Source organism: Saccopteryx leptura, chromosome 6 (genome assembly GCF_036850995.1).
Source record: "Saccopteryx leptura isolate mSacLep1 chromosome 6, mSacLep1_pri_phased_curated, whole genome shotgun sequence".
In the NCBI taxonomy this organism is placed as follows: domain Eukaryota; kingdom Metazoa; phylum Chordata; class Mammalia; order Chiroptera; family Emballonuridae; genus Saccopteryx; species Saccopteryx leptura.
In genome coordinates, this window is record NC_089508.1 from 40,004,558 (window position 1) to 40,020,991 (window position 16,434).

Below are 16,434 nucleotides of genomic sequence, written 5' to 3' on the forward strand. Positions count from 1 at the left end.
TTTTTGTTAAAATTAGGGAGAGAGAAGGAGGTCAAGAAAGATTTTGCTTGAGCTCTTTGCCTGTCATTTGTTTAATGTAAACAAAGAGCAATTCCTCCCCCACCCCCAACCTCTCCTCGCCTCCCTCCCAGATTTTTATAAACAAACTGGTGCCGGGAAAGGCAGCAGTGGGGGAGTGAGCCGGCGAGTGGAAGCCGGATGGGTCGGTAAAGTGCAGAGGAGAAGGAGCCGTCGTGCTTCTGGTGGAACTGGCGGGTGGTTGAAATATTTATAACCGGTAAAGGAACTTGAGCTAGAGCTGGGGGTTTAATCCTCACACTGGTCAGGTCAGTTGAAATATAACAATGCAGCTTCTTTCCACTCTGCTGGAGTAACTGCTTTTTGGGAAATTGTTGCAGAAAAATAATTTCAAGAAAGAAAGGAAACCCATCGTATGGAGGGTTCTCCAAATTCAGAAAACTTCCACATTGCTACGACCTGGAATAACAAACAAAAACCTTTCTAGACTAGGATAAAATTGATACGGGGAAAAAAAAATCTTAAAAAGAAAATGAAACTTTTACAATACCTGTCCATGGGAGGATTTGGACCAACCCAACATGTGATCATCAAAGCCTGATTATTCACAAAGGCAGGTGCCACCAGGTTTCAGATAAACATTTAAAAACAATCTCCTAATGTATGAACAAGAGCAATAGAGGAATGCCAAATGTTATTTTTGAACGTCTGCCGTTTATAAAGAGTTGATTGTTGAACAGCTAGATTTAAAGTCATTTTAACATTGGAACAATGCTTGCTCTATTTTTTAAAATTAAATTTACAAATGTTTTCCCCAGGATTTTTAAATAAAAATAACATTGGAAAATATAAATCTCCCAACTTAAAAAGTGGGACAGACTAATTATATAGTCTATTTGTTAACAAGACTTTTTCAGATAAAATTTTCTAGTAATAGAAAAAGCATTCTGCACTTTTTTCACTCTAATCAATTAATAAGATCTAGAGAAAGCACTGGCAGTAAAGGTATTTGTTTCCACATGCAGAATGCCAGGTAAAGAATGCTTCCTCACCACCTCCCTCTCTCCCAGGACACCTGACGTAAAGAACAATTTGTGATTATTTTTAAGGCTTTGTGCATTGTTATAAAGTCAATATGTTAACTTATTGGAGTAAATAAATGATATGTGTCAGCACAAAAAAAGATCTCTTAAATAATAGGCGACCTTGTAAGAGTCTAAAGTGAAATTAGATAAATCTCCAGATTGGTGAAATAGAATAGCTACTTTATAATGTAATCCTTAGGCAGCATGTTACTATAAGCAAATTAGCTGTACTTTAAAGAAAGATGTATTTTAAAGGCTTTCGCCAAAGCAGGAAGAAAAATCCTCCATTACTGTTTGGCTTTTTTCCCCCCTGAGCAATTAAGCATTATTTAGAAATTAATTATTATTTAGAAAGCATAGTTCTTAGCAATATAAGCCCCCCCCTTTTTTTTGAGAATGCAGAGTGGACATTTCCTTTTGCTCTTAGGCATCGTTTGAACTGCTGAGTGCGATGCGATTTTAGAATCTGAAATTCCTTTACACCAGTCCACTAATTAGTCCTTTCCCTTTCCTCTCGGATCTGGAAGCATCAGCTTAAGAGATGAAATTTGCCGACTATCTTTTTCAAATGCTGGTTTTGGACAGCTCCATGATTAGGATGGGATGAGGCTGGGGAGCAGGACTGGAAATCCCTTGATTTTTTCATAAAAGTTCAATACCCTTTGGCAGAGTCAGTGCTTGGGTGAGGCAAGGGAGGCACCTAGAGTGCAAAATTTAAGGAGGCACTCACTCCCAAGATGCCTTGCACTGGCTGTGCTTGCTTGACTTTGAGAGTGAAAGCCTCCTTAAATTTTTAGGTGCCTACTTTGCCTCCTCGGAGACCTGGCCTGTCTTCTTGGCATTCTAGGAACTACCAGAGATTCTTGGAAACAAAATAGAGTCTTGAGGAAGCTTTACCATGCTAGCCTTTCAGGACTCACAGTAGGATGGTTGGTTAGCTTGTTATTTTGAAGAACACTATCTCATCACAAAGACTTTCCTACTTCCACCTAGAGCTCTTTTGCAAGAAAGAGTTTTAATTTTTAACAGTTCTCTGGATAAGGGCTGCTGTATACAACAACCATTTATAAATGCCCAATGAGGCCAAATCTGTTTAAGCTATTTAGAAACCAAAAATTAACCCTTATTTAGGTCCCGGACTTTCCCATATATCTTGTCATTGGACTGCTTTTTGTCATCCATGACTTCACTTATTTTTGTTTGGTTTGTACATTAGCCCTTCTCTCCAAATAAGTTAGCTGACTTCTGAACCAAACAGCATCTGTTAGGGACAGAAATGCAAATTGAAAGGAGTCCAATGGGGAGAGGAGCTTGAGGAGGAAAGTTCAGCTCAAGTTATTTAAAGATCAATGTCAAATTTTATAATATGCAATCCTTTTCACTAGGAAAAAAAGAGCTTAGAGAGTCTCTGGATACCATTTACTTTTTTTAGTGCAACTGATTTTGTGTGTGTGTGTGTGTGTGTGTGTGTGTGTGTGTGTGTGTCTATGTCTTTGTGTACCTGCACACTTTGGGAGGGCAAATTAACTACCAAGAATATTTTATATTTTTAATTGAAGCCATTACAGGACAATGAGTCTCTGGCTGATTTGTTTCATATTTAGTACAAAAATCAGATTTTTAAAGTGCCAGTCATTTTCTTTGCAGCTTTCTGTTTCACCTCAATATGTGACCTGATTACGTTCTTCCCCCATCTCAGTGTATTCCTTTTGTTGAAAATAATGCATTTAATTAAAACCTATTTCTACAGCAAGAAGATGTTAGTCTAGTTATTACCTTTCCTATGTTCTTTTGTCTAATTATAATGAGTTCAATCCTAAATGTAGTATATATTCACTCTAGTATGATCATAAATACCTTTTGCTTTTGCATGAGAAGTGACCTCAAGGGAGTTGGAAAGCCTTTGTCATTGCAGAGATGTGTTAGAATAGTCTTACATTTTTATAAAATACAACTTAGTAGTAAGTCCTACAACTTGGCTTTCTAAATTGTTCTCGAAAGCCATTGACACTTAATAAAAGTATCAGGTGGATAAGCCATTGTTACCTCTGCTGAGGATGTGGGAAGTTGCTTTATAGGGGATGCTCACATTGTCAATTTCCAGCTTTAAATATATCACACATGTCTGTACATATGTACATACATGCGTACACATAATTTGACTTGGGAGGTATTTATGGACTTACCATAAAATATACCAGGAGACATCAGAAAAGACAAAAGATACCATTTGCATGAGAGTCCTTGGCTGCCTGGTGAAGAGAAGGATTTATTTATTTTTTTGTAGGAATCTGAGAGTGGCTCCCTTAATTAGGAAAGGTTGCTCACTAGGTTTTTATTGTTTGGCTTCTTCACACAGAATCCCTCAGCTCCACCCTGCGCCTTTAGAAACAGCAAGTTCCCGAGATATAGATAAACCTACCATAGCAGTCTCTTAAATAAGTAAATAAACAGCATATATATGTTTATGTTTTGTTTTTAAGACTTCAAAGCAAAAGTTATACATATATAACAGCGTCCTTTTGACATGAAATACCCATGGGAGATGCAGGGCAGGCGCTCAGCGTGCAGTTAGGTTCCAGAGGCATCTTTGCAGCACAATCCTTGGGGAAAAGCAAGCAAGAAGAACGTGGTATTGGGTCAGGCCTTACCACGGGCCCCTGAAATAGTGGCCGGAGGCCGCCAGTGGAGCCTGGCGGGGGACATGGGGCAGACATGGCAGCTTGAGTTCACGGGTCCCTCATTAAGAGTTTTTGTCCCTGGCTTAGAAAGCACTGGGTTCATTTAGTCCGTCTCTCCTTTTCCTTCCCTCCTTCATTTTGTTTATGTCGTTTTATACACTGATTCTGTTTCTGAGCCTGCTGGGTGGGCAGCTCAGATGTCACACTCACTGTCGCTGGACGTGATGGAGATGGCTGAAGTCGCTGCCTTGCTTGGTAGGCTGGCAGTGGCTCCCAGCACCTCGGTTGTGCTCTCTTCCTCAGCTCTTAGCATCCGGCCAGAGCCCTGAGACAGGACTTGCTGCTGGAGTCTACGGGGAAAGGAAGGGAACACACAGGTAACATGCTTCCTGTTGTCTCCTGGTCCACATCCCTTAAGCCCTGCGGTCAGCGTCTCTCCCTCAGACCCAGGCCGTTAAAGCGGGTAGGATGAGGGACCAGGGGCCAGGCAGGAGTCTGCAGCCACCTCTGGCCGAGCCCCGCAGTTACCCCACCCTTCTTCAGAGTCCTTTCGGGGCTCCCAGTCTTCCCAGTCTTTGGGATGCTGGGCTCACAGGGTCATTCCCAGTTGTTGAGCACCTTCGAAAGATTTACAATACTGTTAGAATAAATGAGGTGTGGGTGACAAGGACCCCCTTCCAAGAATGTGTCTGGCCCTCTAAGACCCAGTTGGTCCAAAGCTAACGGCAGAACGGGCTGTCTGGGGGTTGCCGAGACCCTTTGGGCCTGGGGGAAGAGGCTGCGTTCTTGGCCAAAATGTTGGCTAATTGAGATCCACGCCATAACCCACTAATTTGCTGTTTTGATAGTGGGCTGCCAACACATGGAAAGAGAACTCAACTTTCCACTTTTTAGAAACAGAAGTTCATCAAAAACTGCTTCTATAGCATCAGAGAAGGATGCATCTGGACTTTTAAAATCACAATAATTGCCACATTGCTAATAAGCCAGGCTTTGTTTAGTAATAAGAGCTGGGCCAAGGCTGACAAGAATTATGTCCCTTATTGTTTCTGGGATTTTAATTTTATTTCTTCTCCTCTTCCAATGCAGCCTTGATTTGGTGACTGGAACCAGCCAATGGACTGATGATTCCCAGGCTCCCAGAAGGAGAGAGTAGGGAACTAAGATCCTGGAAGGGAACCCCTGCCCTGAATCCCAGAACGCAGAGTCTCAGAACCGAGACCATGCTCTCAACTCTGCTGAGTCCAGGTCGCCAGGACCTAGGTGAGGGTGCCCAGAGTGCCATCTCTCGCCCCACTCCCGGGGGAGCACAGGCTAGGAGGCCCCAGGTACTGACCTGTTCTTTGCGGCAGCTGCCCGGTCCCTTTGTCGGCGGTTTTTGAACCAGTTGCCCACCTGCGTAGGAGTCAGTCCAGTTGCCTGGGCGAGCTCACGCTTTTTGCTGGGGTTGGGGTACGGGTCCTGCAGGTACCATTCCCGTAATAGGTGCCGCGTGCGCTCCTTGAAGCAGTGCGTCTTCTGTTCGCCGTCCCAAATGGTGCGGGGCAGTGGGAACTTCTTCCTCACGCGGTACTTGTCCACTGGCCCCAGGGGCCGTCCACGCAGCTTCTCAGCCTCCTGGTAATGCGCTTCGAGCCACAGCGCCTGCAGCTTGGCGTGCGACTCCTTGGTGAACTTATGGTTTTCCAGGATATGGTAGAGCTCGCGGTAATTGCCACCGTGGAAGGCCACGATCGCTCGCGCGCGTAGCACTGATTCATTCTTGTTGAGGGCCTCGCAGGCCGCAGGGGCCACGGGCAGCGACCAGAGGAAGCGACCGAGGCGCTCCACGTCGCCGCTCTCCTCCAGAGTCTCGCATACCCCCGCTACTTGCTGGGGGCTGAAATTCAAGATGGGCAGCTGGAACATAGAGGCAGGTTGGCAGCGGCGGGAGTGCTGAGCCGGGAACGGGGCACGTAGCAGATGCCCACGGGCCCGGTTGGGTGCACCAGGCTCTCCTCGGTGAACAAGCTCGGGGCAGCCGGACTGACCGCGGGGGCAGCGGGGGCAGCGCAACAGCAGGGAGCAAGCGAGTGGAAGGGATTGGAGGAAGTGCGACTCCGCGGCTCAGGACCGGCTCCGCTTGGTTAGGGCAAGCAGGCGAGCGAGCCGGCTTCACTACTGGGGTGGGCGGATTGGCGACGCGGGCGCCATGGAGACCCCCTGTCAGTCACTGGCCGGCTCTGCCAATCAAGACTGCAACTTGGGCGTCAAGGCCATTTCAGCACCTCCCCGCTCTCGACAGCGCCCGCCGTTCACCCGTGGACTTCTCCGCAATGTGTTGCAGAACTCAGGAGGAAAAGACTTGCGAGTGGCTGGGGAAAAAAAGAGAGGCGAGAGGATCAGCGTTTCAACTCCCTCTTCCCAGCCCTGTTCCTTCGTTCTCCTCTCACTCCCCAGAGAGGCAGTGATGCTGCAGGAATCCAGTTTGGGGCGATCTCTGCCTGGGTCAAGAGGTCTCCAGAGGACAAAGAGGACTGGGCAAATCGAAATCCTCCAAAAATTCGTGACGTTTAGTTGTAATGAAACGGCAGACAGTGCGGGGAGCATACGAATGGAGAGGGAGGGGAAGTGGATTATCTCATTTCTTCCCAGCACCTACGCCTGCATGCCTCTTCTCCTTTTCCAGCTGCCAAAGCAGCTCAGTGGGAAGCGATTCTGAAGCAGAAGGAACGGACCACCGCGGATCTGTAGAAGAGGTCAGTTTGGACTCCATTCCTACCAACTTCAGAAGCCTCCTGAAATCATTCAAAATATGAGCTAGGACAGACACTCTCACACCTGATAGCACAGATGCTGACCATGAAGTCAAACACTCGCAAGAAAATGGGCACTGCAACCCCCCAAAGTTTGTACTTTTCAGCCCCCCCCCCCCCCCCCCAGTTTAATAGACTTGAACAAATGTGCAGTATAGCCACATCTAGAGTGAGAAGTCACTGGCAGGTCAGGACAGCAACTTAAAAGCTTATTTCAAAGATCTTTTTAAAATATTGATTTGCTCTTTTTCTTGCAGGCTAATTTTCCCCTACCCTATTTTAGAAGATTTAATGCTTAAGCTGGAGATAGAAACTCTAACCTTGGCCTTTTAGCCCAAAAGTCATTCGGCAGAAGTAAACTAGAGGGGGGGAGGAGGAGGAGGACCACAGCAATGGTTTGGGGGGGGGCAGAAAACATCTCCTGAGCTGTTGAGCACTGACACCTCCTGCAGAGAAGGGCCTTCTTGGCAGCTCTGCCTTCCGACAAGCAGATTGAACTGGCAACTTTATTGATTCCCAATTGACATTCACATCATACTATTTTCTGAGGCCTGGGTCCAAAGAAACCATGATCTCACCTGGGCCTTTGACAAAGGGTTGTTTAGTTTGAAGAAAATAATTGGGACGGGGAGTCCAAGGAAAACCATCTTTTGGAGGCCCATCCCTAAAAAGGAATCAGATAGGCATGTTAGCCTCTAACTAGACTCTGCCCAGTCTGCCTTTTCTTTAGTATCAAGTTCAATTTGTATTCGCCTTGTACAGCTCCGGTAAATCAGAAGGCAGATAGATAGCACAGATGGTTGGAGGTGTCGGGTCAAATCATGTTACGCCTGAGTGCTGGGTAAAGCTTGTTCTGACGGAAAACCCTGATATTATTTTCACAGATCTTCACAGTTCACTCGAAAAAGGAATAGCAGAGGGGAAGAAAAAAGCCCTGCAACCATTTACATCCTTTCTGTGAGATTGCCAGCCACCTCAACGCCTCAATGGAGAGGCTTTCTTTTCTAAGACTTCATTTTCTTGAAATGCGACAGGACAGGGGCAAAATAAAGAGGGAGATGAGCATAATGACAAAGCACAAACCTTCTCTAGCTTTCGGTGACTTCCAAATCTGGAAGAAGGACAACTTTTAGTGAGAAACACCACACGGAAGGGCCCACAACACACAGTGCAGAAAACCCAGCGGGCCTCCAGGGCTGGGCCAGGGTGAAACGCCCTCTGGGGGGTTGCGTTCCCGGCACTTCAGGTCAGAGAGGGAAAGCATCCCCGCTTCAGTTTGCAGAGATTTCTTAATTCCCTCCTTGGGATGCGTCCCCTGCCCACTCTCCCAGCAGAATTGCTTCACGCTTCCCATCTGCGGACAGAAGCCGCTGCGAGCCTGGAGACCTTACTGCCCGTGAGCCCAGAGTGGTTGCCCTGGAGGTGAGAGGTTGTCGGTGCCCCAGGGGACTGAGCCACCCCTCACCCTTTTGCTGCGCAGTTTGAATGAGACTAATTTGGGAAAACTGCCTTCTTACTCTTAGTCTTATAAACTAGCTGTTTTAAGTTTCTCAGTCTAGGTGCCCTATCCAGGAAATGGGAATATTTATCCCATTTTTTGGCCAATGATTATACAAATATTAGATGGAAGGGCTCTTTGGCTTATGAGTGACTGGGGCTCTTGGACAACTGGGCCCCAATGCAAGGAAGGATTGGCTGCACTGGAGCCACCGGAATAGGGCCCAGGCTGCTGGCCGCAGAATCCGAGCCTCCCTAGACAGAGTGTCTGGGCCCAGGGCGGAGGGGGTCTGAGAAGTGTCAGAGGCCCAGGTCTGCTGTCAGGAAATCCTGTCTTCACCATCGCCATTGCAGGGGCCCTTGGTTTAATTGTGTTAACTCAAAGCCTCCAGCAAATTGTGATCATCTGCTTCATTGGGATGGGGAAGGGGGAAGGACAAATGGAAGAAATATGTGAGCTCCACATTCCTGGAAATGAGAGGAGCTCTGCTGGGTCCCGCAGACATAATCGTATTGTGGAGAAGGCGGAGACCCACACCCCACCTTTAAAGCACACTTCTCTCGTATTTGTCAGGTGAAAGCTGGCCTTCCGGGTCGACTTTTCTTAACTTAACTGGAGGATAGATTTTTACCAATTTTGGAACTTTGTTACCTACTCGCTACCCCTCCCCCACTCCATTTTTTCCTTTGCTCTTAACCAGGAAACCAAAAAGTGCAGCAGCAGCCCTTGGCCTCAGGCCTATTGGGGCAGTTTTGCAACTTTCTTCTGTTGGTTTGCAGCTCGTAGATTTGGGAGGCCTTGTGCTAATAATCAGTTCTGGCTCGGAATCCATAGATAGATGTCTGTTCTACTTTCTGCAAACTGAGAGCTTTACTTTACGGAAAAATATGTAGGAAAAGTAATGTAGAAGACATGCCCCACATAGATTCTGCGTCTAACTGTTAAATATGGAGTTAGCAGAGCAAAATGCCCCCAGAGAGTTGTGAGGTCCATACTAGTTGTGAGGTCAGAGTTCAGTCTGGGACTTCTTGCACGCCTCATTTTGCCCCTTCTGATTTTCCTCTCTAGAGTAGAAAGACACGTGGGTACTGGTTATACACTGCTGGTCTGATTCACCAGTGGAGAACAATGCTTAGAAGTCAATATATTACCTCTAGGTTCCAATCTCTTGTCTATTTTTATCTTGTCTCATCTTGTTTTATCTTTTATTTGACTCTTCCTTAATCAAACACCTGTGAAATAAATGCTATCTTTGTTTCCTTTCCTACACAATTGCACATAGTCAGGGATTTTCAGAATGTAGTAATTGGACATAACTGAATCCTTGATAAAGATATTTGTTCTGCATGTGAGTCAGTCACAGACTAGAAGACAATGAGGTCCCAGCCTTTTATGTATGTCCATTTTGATTTTTGTGGGAGAAATCTTGGTCTCCCCCCTCTAGTCTCAAAGCAGTGTGTTGCCAGTGGATGAGAATAATGTAAAAAAAAAAAAGTGTAGACAATTAAAATTGCTGTTTTTAGAATGACAGTATTAAAATTTCATGCTCTCAGGCATTTACTAATGAATTTAGGATTCTGCTTTTCAGATGACATCATATACATAAATAGAGGTATGTTTGTTTATATACTTGATGGTCCAGATATTCAGATTATGAAATTAATTCAGTATCCTAGTTTTAAAATATTAACTATCCTAATAAGCTCTGAAGGTAGATTGCTCTATTTCTTGAATTCTTTCCCTGCCAGTATGCACTTTGTATCAAAGAATAGAGATGCTTCTTTTTTGTGTATTCCTGAGAACAAATGCCATTTCAGAAATGTTTTATAGATTTACTGGCACTGTAAAATTAACTGACAAAAAAGTATTACAATTAAAATATTTATCTAATTTTTAAAGATTAGGATATAAATGTTATTTGAAAAATTGTTCACCAGCTATTTTTTTTAAATGATGTAAAATTGCTTATGTTAAATGGAGAACATTTTTGTAAATTTAAATGTGGGAAAATATACTGTTTGAAAGTAACAGCACTAATGTTTTTTAAAAATTAGGCTGACTATGCAGTTCTGTTTTGACCCTCTTGTTTGTAGTTGCTCCTAGGCATTTGGGTGAGAATTTGTGTTTAAGCCAAAGAGTATACTGCAAGTCATACTCCTTGTTTAAACTGTGGTCTCGAATTCACTTTAATCTCTCTCATCTGCTTCTGTGGGGTAAGCCTAAATCTTCACAGGGCTAGCTACACCACAAGATAGCTCGTTTAGGACTATGTATCAATCATCAGGTTCTTGTGTGAAGGATTAATACTTACAAATATAAACGATGTGTCACTTGCAAATACTTTATTATCAGTAATGAATAATTCTTTCATTATTAATAGTTCTTTGCTTGAACTGTATTTTTTTTCTACCAGCGGTTATTTTTGACCATTTTCAAATTCAAGATCTAAGTGTATTTGTAAAATACACATCGAAACCATAAAATTCAATTTAGTGAAAAAGTGTGAGTTTGTTTATGTCCTCTGGGATAAGCCAAATATTATCACATTGAATTGTATGTGTGTCATATATATGAATTAATTACATGTGTTATATGTGTAGTAAATAATAATTTTCTTCCAAGTGCTATAAAATCAAATGGAGGTATTAGCATCTGATAAATACCTAAATTCTGAGTTGATCCATTTGGTTAGCAGAAACTACTTTTTTAAATTGCATTATAAAAAATGCCACATTTATGTGGCATCTTACCCTTAAAAGCAACAAATCCGGCAGTGGGCAATTTTACTCCCCCTTTCCAGGGGACATCAGAAAACATTTTGATTGTCACAACTGGTATCTAATAGGTGATTAATAGGGCCACTATTGAGGCCCTGTTCCGGAAGAATGCCAAATAATCAACGAGGCAGAGACATTATTAACACTCACTAAAATTCTGTTTATTCTAGAATTGAAGAGCTTTCGAAGGAATCAGTGCCCTTTAATTTCATCTTAGGCCTAGGCCACACCAATAAAATTTGTTCCTAAGAACCTACCATAGACCCTGGCCAGATAGCTCAGTTGTTTAGCATTGTCCTGATATACCAAGGTTGTGTGTTTGCTCTCCTGTCAGGACACATGCAAAAATCAACCAATGAATGCATAAGTAAGTGGAACGACAAATCATTGTTTCTCTCTTGCTTTCTAAAATCAATCAATCAATACAAAATTAAAACCTACTATGATTTTGTTTCCTAAAATTTACTGTAAATAATACTTATAGTGACTGAATACTTAAAAATATAAGAATATCTCTGGGAAAAGTGTTTTTATCATGTTGCAATTTATATTTTTGAGTATTTGCTGAGACAGACAATGGTGGTTGAAGGTTATTGCTTAGGCCCTATTTTACAAATGATTAAGATATGAAGACCAAAGAGGTTAAATGATTGCTCATATTATACAACTAGTTAGTCCATTGTGTACCTTTGCTTTCCCTACCCAAAGAAGATGATGTAATTTCAGTTGAGTTTGAGGGCAGAGGATTTGAATCATACACCTGGATGTGTATAAGGTTTATACACATTTCCTGTTGCTGTGACTTTCAGAGTTTATGTACTCTAGTTCATAGATCTCAGAAAGATTTAAACTATTCTGAGTCTTGTCAAGAGATGTACCCTTACAAGCCCTAAAAGTTCTTGAATCTCAAATGTGGCCCTGAAACTTCAATTGTCTTCTTTGGGGGTTGGGGTGGGAATGTTGACATCTGGGTTTACTGAAGACTTTTTACTTGAGTCATCATACTGTCCATATATATATGGACAGTATATATATGTACTTCTTCCAAATTATACATATATGCAGGCAAATGGAACTGAACCCAGCCTCTTGGAGATGAGAGATTGGATGTGAAGTGCTGTAAAGCTTGGTTTAAGTAAAACAAAACAAAACAAGACAAAACCCCTCCAAACTCTTTTGTTAGGTCTTTCAAAAGAATAACAGTGGTGCTCACTAGCATTTCTATAATTAACAAGCTGTCAACATTTCTATTACAACTACAGAAGTCTATTACAGACCACAGAATTGTGATAAATGTTTCTTTAGGTCTGAAATGTTAGCCTTCATCTTCTTTTCAGCCTAAGGGCAATTTTTGAAACCAATTTTGTTTCAATCATTTTGGATCAGTTGTGTGGTAATTTTGGAAGTGCAGATGCTCTAGGCCCACCTATTGAAATAAAGATTTTTAAATGGAAACACAGAGAGGAGTCTGCTTAAGCCCCAGTGGGGACCAGCTGCAAAGCTCTGACAGGGAATTATATAGGCAGACAGTGGGAATAGATTTAGAAAAAAATAAGGGGCAGAGAAATGTGTGCATGTTTTCTTTAACAGCAGGTTTTTTCCCTCAGCTTCTTCAAACTGGAATTCTGTTTTCTATTTAACTGTTATGACTTTCTCTACTACTTCTAGGTTTTGGAGAAATTAATATAAGAGAACTTGTCATTATAGCTATTAAAATTTGGGCTGAATTGATTTTTTAAAATATTTAACTTTTATCTTTAATTTAGTTAAATTTTCTTTCTATACCTCTCATCTCCTTTCTCCTTATCTACCTTTCTATTCTTATCAGTCCTTTTCATGTACTCTGAAAGTTCACATTTCCCAACAATTGGTAGTTCTCTGTATTATAGTAATTTGTATTTATATTTTTCCTTTCCTTTTCTGTTTGTTCTGAGTCCATGACTTTCCTTCCGCTTCCCATTCTCCGTTGCCATCTCCTCACTAAATTAAGCTTTGTTAAAATTATAAGGTGGACAAAGTGCTCACTCCTGAAAGTAAATGAGGGATGGGGTGTTTATCAAAGAAGAAGGGTATAGAGCAGGCGTCCCCAAACTACGCTGCCCCTGAGGCCATTTATCTGGCCTGCCCGCACTTCCGCACTTCCGGAAGGGGCACCTCTTTCATTGGTGGTCAGGGAGAGGAGCACTATATGTGGCGGCCCTCCAACGGTCTGAGGGACAGTGAACTGAGGAATGGAATGCTGAGGTTGCTGGTTTGAAATCCCTAGGTTGCTGGCTCTGCGTGTGGGCTTGTCAGCACAGGGTGGCTGTGTAAAAAGTTTGGGGACCCCTGGTATAGAGTCACTATAATGATGTTACACTTCTCAAGTTAAACTTCATGGAAACAAACAGTAAAAACAGCTGGACTTTAAACAGTTTGAATTTAAGTAATTGCACTAATTGCATGATTTTAGACCCCAGTTTCTTTATTGGATATACTTATAATATAGAGTAGTTGTGAAGATTAAATGAGATTATGAATCACTATTCCTTGCATAGTGCCTGTCGCATAGTAAACTCTTAACAAGTGTTGGTTCCCTTCTTGTGGAAAACTGTATACTTAACCTGTTAGTTCAACACTTTATATAAATTATGTCTCACTTTCCGTCTTGTCTTTGGTCTCATAATCCTTTGGCGTTCTGCTTAGGTCTCTGGAAACTTTCCAAACAGTAGGTTCTTTTGAGTTTGACCTCCCTGTTTCATGAACCAAGAATTTTGTAATAAGTTAGTCTAATGAAGTCAATACATAGTTTACTTGAAATTCCCCAAATGTTCACTGTGTTAGTATCCTATGGCTTTGGTAACAAATTACCAGAAACTGGGCAGTTTAAAACAGAAAATTATTTTCTCACAGTTCTGGTGGCCACAAATCTGAATCAAGGTACTGTGCTCCTTCCAGAGGCTCTGGGACAGAAGCAGTTTCTTGCCTCTTCTGGCTTCTGGTGGCTGTGGGCATTTCTCAATTTGTGGAGAACCTCTCCAGTCTCTTCTCTCCCCTCCCTTCCCCTCCCCTCCCTTCTCCTCCCCTCCCCTCCTCTCCCCTTCTCCTCCCCTCTCCTCCCCTCTCCTCTCCCCTCCTCTTCCCTCTCCTCTCCCCTCCCCTCCCCTCCCTTCCCTTCTCCTCCCCTCCCCTCCTCTCCTCTCCCCTCCCCTCCCCTCTCCTCTCCCCTGTCCTCCCCTCCCCTCTCCCCTGTCCTCCCCTCCCCTCCCCTCTCCTCTCCCCTCCCCTCCCCTCTCCTCTCCCCTCCCCTCCCCTCCCCTCCCTTCCCCTCCCCTCCCCTCCCCTCTCCTCCCCTCCCCTCCCCTAAGATGTTCTCTCCCCTCCACCGCTCCATTCCCTTTTCTTGCTCTTGTTCTCTCTCTCCCTCTATGAAAGCTCCTGCTTACATTTTATAAATGCACATAATCGCATTTAGGGCCTACCTATTTACCTGTATAATCCAGGATAAGCTTCTCCTCTCAAGATCCTAAACTTGCCTGACCTGTGGTGGCACAGTGGATAAAGCATCAACCTGGAATGCTGAGGTTGCTGGTTTGAAACCCCTAGGTTGCTGGCTCTGCGTGTGGGCTTGTCAGCACAGGGTGGCCGGCTTGAGTGGGAGACTCATCCACACAATCCCAAAGCTCAGCAGCTTGAGTCAAAGGTCGCTGGCATGAAAAGCCCAAGGTTGGGACACTGGCTTAGCCTGGTCAAGGCACTTATGAGAAGCAATCAGTGCATAACTAAAATGAAAGCAATTATGAGTTGATGCTTCTCATCCTTTCTCTCCCTTCTTGTCTTTCTCTCCACTCAAAAATATTAAAATACATACTATTAAGAAATTATAAAGTTAATCATTGTTTGCCATATAAGGTGAAATTCACAGATTCTAGGACTTAGAAAGTGAATATATATTTGGGGGGCTTTTATCCCCCAGCCCACCACACCCACTATGACAAATATTCTAGTCTCAAATGTTTCTTAGAAGTAAATTGAAAGAATAGAATATTACAAGTGGTCAATCTATGAGAGGGAAAACAATCTTTTTCCATTTGCATTGTTTTTATAATTTATAATCCTTTGCATTGTTTTTATAAATTATAGACTTTTCACCTTAACATTCAGTGTCAAGGCTGGCAAGATCCCAAAGGAGAATATCCATTAATTTTTTTCATTTTCACATTGAGCTTTGCTTTTTAAACTCTTTGGACATTAACCAAAATAGACAACTAAAGTAGTCAGTTTATCTCATGGGATATGATGAAAGAGAAGACTCCATAGCTCTCTCCATATGTTTAATATAGAGTGAAGACATGTTACTGTATTATATTGAAGTACAATCCACAGATATTAGAAGAAATTCGCAGTTTACTTGTATATTCATTTCACTGAGTTGAAATCATAATTTGGATTGCCTGACCAGGTTGTGGCACAGTGGATAAAGCATTGGCCTGGGATGCAGAGGACCCAGGTTCGAAACCCCAAGGTCGCTGGCTTGAGCATGGGCTCACCAGCTTGAGCATGGGGTCACTGGCTTGAGCGTGGGATCATAGACGAGACCCCATGGTTGCTGGCTTGAAACCCAAGGTCACTGGCTTGAACAAGGGGTCACTGGCTCAGCTGGAGGCCCCTGGTCAAGGCACATAGGAGAAAGCAATCAATGAACAACTAAGGTGCCACAATGAAGAACTGATGCTTCTCATCTCTCTTATCAATTGGTTATCTTTCCTTTGTCTGCTCTCTTGTTACTATTACTCTACTATTGTTTATAAACAAGACCCTTAATATTTCTTCCATTAAGATGCAGTGTTTTTCCTACGATGACACTACTTTCCCCATTCTTTTCTCCATGCAAATAGGATCAGACTTTTGCAGTATATTTACTTCCCCACTTTCCTCCTCCTCTGTTACCCCAATTCCAAAGTTTTCTGAAATGGTGTAGTGCCTAGAGTTTTCCCTGGAGTATGTGCCTTCTGTTTCAAGAATACTTATTTAAAAGTATGTCACAAAGTTCTAGACAGTCTATTTTTATTACATATACACATGTAAACACACACATTCCTCTCCATTCTCCCTTCTATTCCAGTATACTTGTTGATATTTAGATTTTTTTCTCATGTATTTTCCTCATCTGGAATGCTAGCTTTATTTTCCCCCTACTAGAAATAATTTTGTTTTGTTTGTTTTCCTTACAAAAGCAATACATGCTCACTGCAATACATATCCACATACTAAGGTTATGTGGAGTCGTAGGTGAAAGTATTTTATTTGTAATGCCATTATTCCAGAGATAATCACTATTGGCACATATCATTATAGGTCTTTTTTCCCTATACACAGATACATATTTTTTTTATTTTTGACAGAAATAATGTCATATTATCCATACCTTTTTTTAAAAAAGATTTTATTTATTGATTGATTTGTGGGGAATGGGAAGAGCAGGAAGCATCAACTTGCAGTAGTTGCTTCTCATATGTTCCTTGACGGAGCAAGCCCGAACCAGTGACCTCAGCACTCCAGGTCGATGTTTTATCCACTGTGCCATCATAGGTCAGGCTA

At 42.8% G+C, this 16,434-nt stretch overlaps 1 protein-coding gene across 1 annotated transcript; it reads right to left on the bottom strand.

Annotated features, from left to right (window-relative positions):
- Positions 1-3,400: 3,400 nt before the first annotated feature.
- On the bottom strand, positions 3,401-5,909 carry SIX6 (SIX homeobox 6). The gene is made up of 2 exons (XM_066341590.1): positions 5,121-5,909; positions 3,401-4,134 (listed from the first exon to the last, which is right to left on the bottom strand). The coding sequence occupies exons 1-2, from the start codon at positions 5,690-5,692 to the stop codon at positions 3,978-3,980; spliced, it is 729 nt and encodes a 242-aa protein (XP_066197687.1). The 5' UTR covers positions 5,693-5,909; the 3' UTR covers positions 3,401-3,977.
- Between the last annotated feature and the right edge of the window lie 10,525 nt (positions 5,910-16,434).